This window comes from Pelodiscus sinensis, chromosome 10 (assembly GCF_052426305.1).
Source record: "Pelodiscus sinensis isolate ZL-2025 chromosome 10, ASM5242630v1, whole genome shotgun sequence".
Lineage (NCBI taxonomy): Eukaryota > Metazoa > Chordata > Testudines > Trionychidae > Pelodiscus > Pelodiscus sinensis.
The window spans coordinates 9,273,338-9,287,241 of NC_143061.1; the positions used below are offsets into that span (position 1 = coordinate 9,273,338).

Below are 13,904 nucleotides of genomic sequence, written 5' to 3' on the forward strand. Positions count from 1 at the left end.
TCTAAAATGCTGCTGGGGGTGGGAGAGAGTAATCAGCTCTTAGAAAATAAAACTTTTGTTACTTAGAGCTGCTAATTTTTCAGGTAGAAATTCTTGGATGCTGATTTGTTGCTAAGTTAAGGAAGCGCTGATGACTCTTTCTGCTATAGGTACATCAATGGGCAATTGAGGGGATAAAATAAAACTCCCAAATTTAGACAACAGAGGATGTCATCGGGCATTAAAGGTTTTGGAAGTAATTTTTACATTAGCTCTAAGGCAATTTAAACAAAAGGACTGACTATGAAATCACACTCTAGTACTATTTCCATATACACAATGGTGCACTGTAAATGAAAATATACATAATTCAAAACTAATTGCATAATTAAAAACAAACCAACTCCGCTAGAAGTGAACATTTTATTTAATAAATATAATTTCCATAAGCTTTTTTGAAAACAACTTCACTGATAGAACTGTACAATGAACACCCTGTATTAACTCTGCTGTCAGAGAATCTAAAACAGAATAGAGGCAGCACAGTGTTTGAGGTCCAAAATTCTTTGTACTGATTATTGCTAGTTTCCAGTTGTTAATGCTCATCAAAGTCTAACAGTATCAATTTCATGGCTCTTCCGTAGCATCTAATATTTCTTGCGTGAGTATCAACCAATTCTCCACCCTCCAAAACAAGCAGCACTTGATCATGCGTTTCTTTTGGGGGGGGGGGGGGAGAGAAGAGATTGTTGTGATTCACTGTTTCTACATGCACATTAGAATTGAAACATTTAATGGGACCATAGTTAAGAAATTTTTTAAAAAATATACTCTGAAGTATAGAAATAACATTTGTTTATACCTGAAACAGTCTTGTTTTTAAAAATAATCTGCCCATTTCTTAAATATATAGATACAATGTATTATGATTAATTTCACTGCCAAGATAAGAAAAATACAATCAACCAGGATCCTTTGACATATTAAACAATTTTCCTCTAAAAATGTTGACTATACAGAATGATAATTGCTATTACATTAGATCATGTTTGGACACATTTAAATAAGTCTTTTAAACATTGCACACTGTGTTGTAATCAGCAATATTTTTAGGGTGCTCTTATGTAATCAGATGCCTTTTTGCTCCATGTCTGTCAGACTTTATTCAAGTTCCATGCATTTATACATACTGGAAACACAGAGTGAAATCTACGGTAATGGCAATTGTTTAATTTACTGCAAAACTACTTGCATTATACTAGGGTAATAGCTAGAGCTAAGTGATTGTTTTAAGAAACTCAACATTCTAGTGAGAACCATAGGTGTATTTGACTGATTTTGCAATCTGAATGATATTTAGCTATAGGAGTGTTCCTGTGGAAAATGAAATTTGCAATTTGCATGTACTTTTGAGAATGTGTTTACAATGTGATCCATGGCAGAAGTTTTCACATAAGTATACTAAATATCCAATTTCTCTTCCACTGGTCATATAGTTAAATAATTCAAAACAGGGAGAAGAAATCAGATACGAGACTGAGGGGATAAATTGTGCACTTAGGAAAAATAGTAGAAGCAAGGAATTTGAAAACCAGCATAACTTGAAATTTTTGCAAATCACACTAATCTGTAAAAAAGAGTCTGCCCATAACTTGTGAACATAAAAAGGGCTAACATTATCAAATTTTTGCATGGTTCACCCAGCTCTCAATGTAAATCTATTAGACACCATCATGATCATATGATAATGCAGTAACAATTACAGTTACTATGGGTTAACTTCTGTTAAATAGCTACATTACTATTGTATATTGTAAAATGAGAAATCAATATAGCCAGATAGATTATTGTCTTGAACTAATGATATTGGTAGCATACATGATAAGTACTTCTGAATACTGCCCTTCACAAATATAACTGGAGTATATAAAGACCAATTTTAAGAGTTTGTCAATGAAAAATACTATAGACTATCCTTGTTAATCAACAGCCTTATGATGTGAGATTTCTAGAACTAGAAATGAGACTTTTCACACACAACAGTTTTATCTTGCTGTAAACATAAGGATTTGAAACTATTAACTAATTATTTCTAGTAAAGAGGGACAGTTGGGTAGTATGTATTGTAAAGTGTGTGATCTGTTTTAAATAACTGTTTTCACCAGCAAACAAGAGATAATTTTGAAATTATAAAATTTTCAACATTCCTTCTTTACTTTTGTGGTCTCCCTCTATTATATTTAAATGGAATATTTTGAGTAATTTATATTTTAGCTTGAAGTTAATATAAACATACTTTAATGTGATTCCAATTCCCAGTGCCCATCTGGTATCCTTTTGACACTCGGTTATGTGAAACAATTTATGTTCTTGAAAACTGTTCCCCACAGCAGGCATTAATATCCCCTGAGAATTATGTCTAGATCCAAAAGTGGCTATGGACAAAATGCTCTTTCATCCATGTTAGCAAAATGTACTGCACAATAAAATAAGATTGTGAGTGTTATAATGAACTCAGAATGTACAGAACAGCCTTATTGCAACAAAAGGAAAATCCATAAGGAATCCTTTGCATGTCACTTAATTTTGTGAATTTCAAGAGTAAAGGTAATTCTATAACACTCCTCTATAATGTACATTCTTTTCCTTCATGTTCTCATAGCAGAAAGGCCAACAGTTACTGTTGGATAACTGAAGATGATGTACTTGGTTTCCTTTGCTTTGGGTAAAGTTTCAAATCCAGAACCGGCATACATATACTGCAATAGTTGAAGATATATACAAAAAACAACCTTGAGTAAAATCAATTCTACATTATGTGCGGTACATTTCAAAATATTGTTCTTTTCCATCCTAAGCATTCATTAGATAAAAATTCTGTAATCTGTGTAAATCAACTTTACATTCCTATTAATGAGAAATAAACATTACTGAAAGTTTTTCTCCAAATAGAGAAATGTACCAGGGTATACCAATAAATTCCTAAACTCTTCCTGATTTGTTTAAATATATATTTCTTCAGTAACCTTAGATACACTGGTAAGGGAGGGAAGCAGGAAGACGTGGAAGGTTTTAAAAAAAGAACATAATGGAGGTAAAATTACTCTTTCAATACAAAAATGGTGGTTGGCACAAATGTATATACAACTTTTTGTTCCATACCACGAAAGTCAAAATATTATACATGTGGGAAATGGAATTGTTATAAATGCTTGGAGCAGGGTTATTTTTGAAGCATTTTCCCTTTTTTTAAAAAATAAACCATTTACCATAATTTAAGTTTCAAAACATTGCAACACTGAAAACCATTGGGAGGATGGCTAAGGAATGAACGACATTGACAGACACAGCTATGTTCAAGAAGTGAAGTTACGAACAGCAGATAGCTGATGAGAATTTGTTTAGAAAATGTGGCCTAAGATTATTTCACAGATAACTTTGGCTTTGGAGGTAGAACAGGGGGTCAGAAACCACAAAGAAAATCTGCATTAGTATTTAACTGAGACTTTTTGTACAATTGAAAGTGATAAATTCAACAGCGGCTGAAGACAAACTTTCATTTTTAAAAGGTAAGTTTCTAGTCCTTATTGTTGCAAAAATGAAGATTCAAGAGGTGAACTAAAGTAATGTATTGCTTGGACAGCCATGAACATCAGCAAAGGTGGTAGGCACTGGAGTTGTCAGAAATGGGGATGACCTAAGCATCGGGGAACAGCAGTGGAGACATCCTAATGTTGTTTCTTCTTCAGTTCACAGAATCCAAGAAAGCTTGGCAGGAGTAAAATAATGGAGACCAATCATTCTTGCAGCAGCCCATGCGCCATAGTGTAGAAGACTTCTAAAGCTTTGTCTACACTGTGAAAAAAATGTCATGCAATTCACTGCTAGTGAAGCACAACATGTGATAGCAATAATGAAAGCTATAGTGTAGGTGGTGCAGGCCTTTAAACCATTTTGTTAGATGAGAAGACATTGGTAAGAAAATTTGTGCCCACTGCCTACACTACAGCATTTACCATTGCCACCACTGGTAGATAATTACAAGTCTGAGCTTTGCCGGTGTAGCTTTCCACTACCACTACCACCATCTCCTCCTCCTCCTCTTTAGGGGGCACAAATGTTGTTTATGGGACTTACTAGCCAGAGGCTGATTTAAAACATAGCTTCTTCAATCAATCAGTGTCCTGTGAGTGCAGCACTTTCCACCCATGCAGGAATTGGGTCTGAAAGGCTGACTAGCAGCATCCTATTGAGAAGTATCCTTACTGATGGATCCCCCACATCTTTCTTTGCATCTCTCTATTACCAGTAGAGCCAATCTTCCAGCTCATTGGTGTCTGATACACACATGAATTTGCAAATATTCCTACCCAGCCCCAAGAACTAGACACATTTATAGCAGAAAATGTATCTGCAAATTTATATTTCTGTCTAAAGTAGCAGCTGTGCAATTTCTCTTTATTGAGATACTTGTATATCAAGCCGTTGCTGTCAGATTCTTCAGATATATGAAGATAATGCTTAATTAAATCTTCAAGGTACAGTATGGAGAAATATAAATACATTAAAAATATAAAACATACAACCTCCCAACAATGTTAAAATTTTTCAACACTACGCTAGTGAGGCAACTGCACAATCTCCCTATTCTTCCACATCAGGATCAATAATAGCCAGTAAGACATGTAGGATTTAATGGTTTTGGGGGAAAATGTCTGGCACTTAAATATTACCTGTTAAAAACAGGAGATGCTTATTATACGGAGAGGTGCACAATGTTACTCTGACACCACTTTGAAAAGGCTAAGTTGTATTTTACTAGTATATTGCCATTTGTAAACCAGTAGATACATGTAGATGATATTTCAATCTAACTGCTAATCCACCACCCAAAAATGTTTTAAAGTGATTTGCCAATGGAAGAAACAAGAGTTTTATTTGTAAACTAAGAGGTCAGCATAACAATAAGGTACAATTTAGAATAATTTTTTTTCCAAGAAAAGTACCAACTTAATTTACAAAATAAGCCAGTATCACTTACTTTGGAACAGAAAAATTTGGTCATTGCCTCACCTGGAGATAGCAAATAAAATGTCACACTCAGGATTCCAACCTGTTAGTAGGCAACACAGAGGAAATGGGCAGAGAAAAAGTGTTCAAATATTTAGCAATTTGGTCTAAGATTAAAAAATGTCATGGAAAAGGGATTATTCTTCACATGTACATTTTGCTATGCTAGAAGATAGACCACAAGGCTTGTATTTAGATGTTTTTGTTGTGCTAGCACATTTGCTAGGACAGGGAATACAGCACTGCACTCGTTTATAACCTATTATCAATATGAAAGCACTATATGGCTTCCACAAGGCATTAACAAATGTCCTTGTTAACAAGTGGGTGAGTCCAATGTGGAGAGAGTCAAGATGCTTCTGTCGTTGGTATGGAAGGGATCCGATGAGCTCCATGATCTAAAGTAACAATAAAAGAAAAATTTGGCTGACTAGGAACCTATAATTTTAGGAGAGAGGAAAAAAGATCTAAGCATAAAGCAAATTACTGTACCGCTTTAAAATGGTAGCCTGTTAATTCCACCCTGACACCTATATTTCATTCAAACCCTCAACAATATGCTGCAACAACAATTTTATGAACAGACAATATTTATTTTTAAAATTCACTATAACTAGGGCCCTAACAAATTCACAGCCATGAAAAATATGCCACGCATTGTGAAAGCTGGTCTCCTTCCTGTGAAATCTGGTCTTGTGTGTGCTACTACCCTATACTAAACAGATTTCATGAGACCAGTGTTTCTCAAATTGGGGATTCGGAACCAACAGGGAGTTGTGGGGCAGAAGTGTCAGTTATTTTTTTTTGGGGGGGGGGGGGGGAGGAAGAGTCATAGCATTGCCACACTTACTTCTGCATGACCAGCAGCTACTGGCTGAGTGCCCACCTCTGAAGGCACTACCTTGCGTTACCACAGCATGCCATGCCTAGCTCTGTGTTGCTGCTGATGGTGGATCAGCCTTCAGATTTGGACTTCTGGCCAAGTGGGAGCTGCTCAACTCTGAAGGCAGTACCACTGCCAGCAGCAGCAGCACAGAAGTAGGAGTAGCACTACTGTCACCCATAGCTCCTTTTTGGGCTAGGACCTTTACAATTACATCATGAAGTTTCAGATTTAAATACCTGAAATAATGGAATTTATTATTTTTAAAGTTTTATGACCATAACATTGACCAAAATAAACCACAAAGTTGACAAGGCCCTAACTTAACATGACTAAAAAGATATTTAATCTGTTACAAATTTAAATTATATAGGCTTCTTGATGTAACTAAGATTTGAATATTTATGCCTTGAGGCAACTACAATATTATATATGTAAATTCAGGCATCATGAATACTACAGTTTATACTTGGCATAGTAAGGTCATTTTAATAATAATCTCAATACACAAATAGCTAATTACAGTATGCTAATACTTATGTGTTTTATTACTGATCCTATGAGCTACTTAACTCACAGTTCCACCCAATAGTTTAACTATAGCTATTAAAATATATTTTACTACTGGCTGTGCTAGCTTTAAACAAAAATGTATGTCAAGGAAAAAAATAGCCAAACTATCTTTGCTTTTGAGTCGATATAATCTAACAATGGCTTCTCCCCCCCCCCCCCCAGAGTAAATTATTTCCCTAGATAAATAAATCCTGTATACACACACCACTGCTTTGGCAGGATTGCTAAAGTCAACATGTTAAACTAGAAGCAGAAACAATTTATGCTCCAAAACCCACCTCTGTCAGAAATCTGCTGTTTCTCCAGAAATACTAGACACATGTACCTTGACAAGCGTACTGGCTAATGACTGGTCCAGATCATTCAGTAATAGGTTCTACAATAAGAACTAATGTATGATCCAGAATTTTTAATATTCTATTGGCTGATAAGCAGACAGACAGTGTAATGGAAGACAGAGACAGACAAATGCATTTTACCAATTTGCAAGAAACATGCAATATATCAATTTTAAACGAACTAAACATTGAAAAATTTATTCTGATTATATATTAAAAACAGTAAAACTGCAGTACTATAAGTCAGTTGCCCTTTACTCCAAGCATTTGTACACTTTGAGATCAAAAGAAATGGCTCCCATCCAAAATTTGATATGATAGTTAATTTTATATCCCATTACCATATTTGACAGAATATTAGGTGCACAGATTGTGTATAAATACAAGCTAACTATAACACACAGAATTGGAAAGCGCTTTTCATTACGAAGGATTACAAAGCACTTTTACAAACTACATTTATACAGGTATCACTTCATTCATCTACGATATGCAGCTACCTCTCAGATGGAATAGGACAGTTGTTTAACGCTACCAGTACCATTACACAATAGTCTGTTACATATGAGATTGCATGCATCTTCTAAAAGAGCATAGCTATTTAGTAAAACCTAAATTGCATATGTTCCCAAGCCTTATCTAGGCTAACACTGAGAAGTAAAATATTTTGGGATTAAAAGTACTTAATTGTACCTTTAGTATTTCACAGCTGGTAACTGTTTTATGTGACTTACATAATTAGTATGTTCAACAAAAATATTCAGTGACTTTCACATATTGCAAGGGAAGTGAGGGGACAAATGTAAATATATCCTCCTACCACTTTTAGACTGGATTTTAAATAGAAATGCTGAAGGGAAGGAGCTGGAGTCACTGAAAAAGCAAAAGTGTAATAACTAAAAAAGAATCTGCTTGATTTATTTAGTTTCATGAAGCGAAACTGAAAGGGTTGTGAAGAGCCATTTCAATATAAAAATTGGAACTGCAACAGCAACAATGGAACTTCTAAAGCCCTTTGACTAGCACCTAGATAGTTTTTCATATTAATTTGTTGAAGCAATGTTAATTCTAATACTTTAAACAACTTTTTTAGGTTTTAAAATTATTCATTTAGATCAGGGGTGGGAAAGCTAAGGCTTGGGGGTTGGATGTGAGGCTCAGGGCTCCCTTCCCAACATTGGAGAGCCTGTGGAGCTGGAGCACACAAAACCTACTAGCCTAGGCCCCACTAGGCTCTGGTGTGAGAGTGCAATGTGGGGAGTATCTGTCTCCTCCTCAATCAGGGGCCATGTCAGTGAGGATTTGGTTTTTTTGTTTGCTTGTTTTGGGTTTTTTTTGTTTTTGTGTGGCCCGCAATTTATTTTTTTTCTGTTGGTCAGCAGCCCTCAACCCAAAAAAGGTTCCCCACCCCTGATTTAGATGGTACACTCGTTAAGAAAAAAAGATAAGAGGTAACAGACAAGTAACCTGAGAAATAGTACAATACTGAAAAAGTGTTTTATATTCTGTCAAATGTGATAGTTTATTTTTTATTTTTTAATCATGAAAAGATCCTACTGAAGGAGGGGGAAAAAAAAACTGTAAAAAAATCCAGATGCCTAGCAGAATAAAGGACATAACTATAGCTACCTTTATGAGACCATGCACAATAACCAATTTCTTGGCTAAAAGCAGTATCACTTATTAGGGGACAGTAAAAAGAAGAAAGCAGTGTAGAAAATAAAAGTTGCTAATTTGCACCACATAGTTTTCATTTGTTACAGAAGATAGCAAAAAGTGAAAATATATCTAAAGCAACCACTACAGAAATGTTGGTTTTAGATCAATTAAATGCTCATTTTGTAGTTTAAAAATTCTATTCAACTGTTTATTTTATACATCATGCTTGCTTTCTATACAGCAAGAGTTTTGATTTAAAAATGTACTTTATCATAAACAGTTTCTTTTTATACAGAATAGGATATTTTTGCATAATTATACCCTAGATTTATGGAAATAATTAACAAAATTTCATAAGCAAGACAGAATAAAGAAGATTACTGAATCACAGACACTGTGTTAACACAAGAATTTTAAAACTGAAACGTACCACATACGAAGTCAACACTTAAAGGTAAAATCAAAACTGACAAGGCATGTCAGTATAAATTACCCATACAAGATTTTATTTTGTATGAATGATATCATATCCTTGGACTTAAAACAAGACAGTTGTTCACATATTAAAGTAAACTTTATGTAAATGTGAGAAGTGCAATTTTTTCCAGGTTTGGCTTTTGAATAATGGAGGGCTATGATATCATTCAGTAAAGGACAGAATAGGATGTACAAAAGGTTTTTTTTATTTTTACCCCCAAATACTTCAATATTTGTTATGTCTGAGATTTCTGAAATGGGGAGATGTGGAAGTGTTTACTTCAGTAGACCTCAATCACTTTCTAAATATCTCTCAGCTATATTTGTTGTAAGCTAAGTCAGCATCTCTTGTTACAAATATATTTCTGATTATTCTTATGTTCTTCTTACACCAATATGAATTTTAGTATATGTAATTCAAGAAAATATTTAGCACACATTTATGAATGGCACTCGTGATTTTGCTGTCATACAAACAGAAAACCCTTTAAAACTAAGTCAACTTGAAGACTTTGTTTAGTAAATTAACTGGTTTCTAGAAATAGAGTATAAAAAGTTATATTAGAAAAATATTTAATTTTAGTAACCACCAATAGATGAAAAGTCTAGGACTTCCATTTTAATGATGAAATTATAGTCTGGGGGGAAATATGATCCTTTTGTATATCTTTAGAAGTAACAAGCTCATTCATGACTATTCGGAAGACATACATTAGGTATCAAAGGAAAAGCCTTTTGACTTTACAAATTATGCTTGATTTGTGAAGGCAAAGGCTGGATCATGAAAACAAACAGCACAGTGAGGTTTGTTTTTCTAAAGAGAGGGATGTATAAACCAAAAGAATATAGCATATATACAACACAGGATCTCATACTAGAAAGACCAAACAAAGTTTGAAGAGAGTTCTGTTTCCTGAAAAACCGTTTTCTTCCTTTTTCTAACAAAAGCACTCCCAGTAAGCAAGAAACGTACTTTTTAGGATCAAAAAGTACTATAAAGAACAGCATTTTCCTGTTTACTTAAGCAAAACCTTCAACTGGCTTGCTAGACATCTATAGCTGCAGGCTCATCAGGTTCCAGTTTATAGGAGAATCGTCTGCAGCAAAGGCTATTGAGAGAAATTCCACACCTGTTGACCCGGGTTGGACTACATCTTCCCATTAGTCGTTCCAACATTCTTCTAACAGATGTGCATGCTGTTTCCCCATCTGAGAAGCAGCACATGGAGTCCAAGCAGTTGATACCTGAACCTGCCTCAGTAAGCTGAAGTGAAAAAAAGAGAGGAGAATTAATATTTGTGGAATCTAGAGTTAAAATGGTCCTGCTATTACAGGCAATGCTTAAAGAAGGCTAGATTTTAAATTTTAAGAGTGTTAATAGAATAGGTTTCTAATTTATAAGAAATTAATTATGATACTGTATTAAGAGCACCATTTTTTCCTCCATGTGAATCATACAGATAGAGAGTTAGATGCTCTTTGGGGCTGCCAACTTCTGAACAACTAACTTATTGGACAAATGGCACCTCATAAAAATATGTCCAGCTTCTACTACTGCTGTAAGTAACCTGGCTGGTACATCATCTGCTATTGTGTTTCACCTGTAATACACTTATGGGGCAGATCATCAGTTAGTATAAAATGCCATCGCCACTTGACTTCAAATGTACAATGACAATTTACACCAGCTCAGAATCCACCCCATTCACAATATACCAGTCCCTCCCCCACAAAAGAATTTTAGAATAAGTAAGACTTCAAATATAGAACCTGCCTAAAAGTAATAGTTGTAACTATTCAGAAAGAATTGCAGAATGCAGTTTTCTGAAGGAAGTCTGGTTCCACAACTAGCAATAGGTTCACTAGTACTGATTTAAGCTGACATTAAATCTGAGGAAAAAAAGTCAGGGAACATATTTCTAGCTACCCTTCTTGTCTTATTTAGAAAGCGCTGAAATTTTATCCTAGATTGCCATTTATAATGCAGAATAACCTCCTTTACAAAATACACTATAGAGATTGGAATTTGGGAATGAAGTTATTAAAGCTTGACACACACTATAAAGATAGATACAGAACTGAATTACTCTCTCACTTTTTTTTTGCGCGGGGGGTGGGGAGGGGAGGAAGCTGTATATAGATTTTTATCTAAATTCAAATACAGAATTAACATTAAGAACCATCAGTCATAGCCCATGCTAGAATAAGGAAAAACTGAATGTTAGTATAAACTATGAATGAAATTTTAGTATATGTAAAACAGACTAGAATAAACTGAAAGAGGTTATATATTGAGAGTTTATGAAGATGTTTATTACAAATCACCAATTAACAGGTTCCTTCATACTACACTCTGAGTACTTTTCCACTGTAGCACCCAAAATTCCAAAAATTTAGCACTAGAGTATTTTTAATTCATTTTTTTGCTTATCTGCCTTCTAAAAGGTATACATATCTATTGATGAGGGAACTACCTACATAACTCAGATTAAACTATTTGTTAAGCAGTTATAATAATTCAGTGAGGGGGAACACATTAAACTTTTTTAATAATTTAACATCAGATAGAATGCAATGAGATGAATTATGTACAGAAGTGTACCTCCTGATTGGATGATATCAATGAGCTATTCTGGGGCACCAACATTTTCAAAAAGGACATGAAAGTGAGCAGAATAAATTTGTAAATATTCTAGATACAGAAATTAACAGAAGTTAGCAGGAGTTGAGGACAAGGAAACTCTCAGGAGGAGCTTCAGTAAATCACAGGAGAGGGCCTTTAAAAGTCTCAAAAGAGATAAAAGTAGAAATCTCAGTTCTTAAACTGACTAATTTAGTGTCAAATTGTGTTTCTCTCAGACATTACTGGAAAACATCATATTATTTGATCACACATGAAAGTGCTCCATTATTATTCATGCATGATTCACGTTCCTACACTCATGGAAGAATATGTTCCTATATATTTTGTCTCATAGTCCCTCTAGAAACAGGTCTTTTAAGTAGCAGTAGATTCATACAACCCCTAATTTTGGAGTCAGCTGCAAGTCAACCTCACCTTCTATAATTTTGGTTTTTGTATACAGAATTGATTCTTTCTTTAATAGATACTATACGAAGCAGAACCTGGCCCCTCCAATATTCTGAGGCCATAAAGTTGACTTCACCAATCAGATAAAAGAATATAAAGATGGGCAGAGCCATACACCCTCCTTAGCCCCTGGCAAAAGATGCATGTTAGGGAAGAAGTCAGGGTGCAACTGCACTCTAATGATGCAGCCTGGCAAGCATAATGGCTGGGGAACACTGGAGGATGTTGCAAGTTGATACAAAGAGGGAGTAGCCAAGAGGCGTCACAAATTTGCATCTGTGGGATGAAACAGTTGGCATGGTCACAAAGGTGGATAAAACTATCTTTGCCTCTCAATGCCAAAATCCTATGCTCTGACTGTGCAACCTTTAATGTATAATGACCCAGTATTTCTGAAATGCCTCTAAAACAAATAAAAAAAGTGGTTATCACAATACAAAGAGAGATTTTGGAACAATAAGACAAAATTAGGGAAAAATTACTTAGGATGAAACACTTTGATTTCTAGTGAGCTTAAAATTAATTTTGCCTTCAGTTTCTGTGCAACAGAGTAGTGACTTAATAAGGAATCAATGCTTTACCATGATTCAGAAATATTAACATCATCCATTTGCAAACAGTGACCTTACAAAATCTGGTATGTAAATAAATGCAAAAAAAAATTTGCTATTTTAAATCTACAAATACCTCCCACTTTAAAAACTAAAAACTGAGTGGAAGCATTACTAGTAGTACTTCCAGAGTAAAATGTGCACACCAGAAATCCCTTTAAAACCCCACATCCACACCTTCCTCGTGTCAACTATGCCAACTTTCTCTTAGTAACATCAAAAGTAATATTAAGAGAGTGATAAGATATGACAGGAAAATAAACTTAATGTAAAGGTAGTGGCTGCCTAGTTAAGGATCCTTTCTCTTTGTATCCCGGACTGACAGATTTTAACTTTAGTACATAATTTCCCCTCACTGTCCATTTTTCCCTAGCCTCCTCTCCAATTTTAGATCTGCACGCAGATTTTATCATAGTTGTGACACTAAACTAAAGCTTAACAAAAACAGGTAAGACAACAATGCAGAATGTAATGAGGTGGACAATACTGAGCATAGGCAATTTTAAAACAAAGTCTCTGGCAATCCCAAGTGTATCCCCAGCTGGGCTGTTATTGACAGCAAGAGCCACTGTTTAAAGATGGACATCTGCAGAGAAAAAAATTAAGAACACTAATCTCTGGACAGCAAAGTAGTTTTTAAACTTAGGGCTCAGGATCTTACATCGCTGTAAAGCAAATGTTTTTCAGGGTAATGGATAACTTTAATGAAATGAACTAACAAAAAATAATTACTATGTATTACAATTAGCAATTCAGTCTGCTAAACCCAAACAAAAACATGCCATCATGTAAGTTTCCTTGTAAATATCAAAAGTATGGGTATTTCAAAGATGATTCCATGACTGACTATACATTAGGGTATAGTGGGAGTACTACCTAGTGAATGCAAGAACAGTCCTGCTGGCTAGATGGTTCAGCTAGCAGTTGCCTATTGTCCTCCCCTCTGTGCCTGCTTTCAGCAAAGTCATATGCTGAGCTGACTGAACCCTTATCCTCTTCCATCTAGAAGGACAGAAAAGCAACAAATCTTATAAAACACCACACTCAATTTAATTTAATTTAAAACAGTCATCTTAAACCAATCTTTAACTTGAGAAAGTTGTCTCTTCCCATATAAGCAAATGTGCACTCTTTTTTCAATAATAAATCAGTATATTAAGAGTATATAAATTATTTGTTAATGCACATAAAACATTACCATGGAGTACAGTTTGTCAACAAAT

The 13,904-nt window shown here is 34.8% G+C and overlaps 1 protein-coding gene across 6 annotated transcripts in view; it reads right to left on the reverse strand.

Annotated features, from left to right (window-relative positions):
- Positions 1-388: 388 nt before the first annotated feature.
- The window catches only part of ATP11B (ATPase phospholipid transporting 11B (putative)), a 108,481-nt gene continuing 94,965 nt past the window's right edge, over positions 389-13,904 (reverse strand). For 2 of the 6 annotated variants that reach the window (XR_012906317.2, XR_016350339.1), the window contains 2 exons: positions 6,784-10,243; positions 389-5,447 (listed from right to left, as the gene is read on the reverse strand). Coding sequence is in view for 4 of the 6 variants with exons in the window: in XM_075938048.2 (XP_075794163.1) it covers positions 5,366-5,447; positions 10,110-10,243 (216 nt within the window). In the remaining 2 variants the exon portion in view is untranslated. Of the gene's footprint in view, positions 5,448-6,783; positions 10,244-13,557; positions 13,684-13,904 lie in introns of those variants that run through there. The other 4 variants (XM_075938048.2, XM_075938049.2, XM_075938051.2 and 1 more) reach the window with 3 other exon arrangements.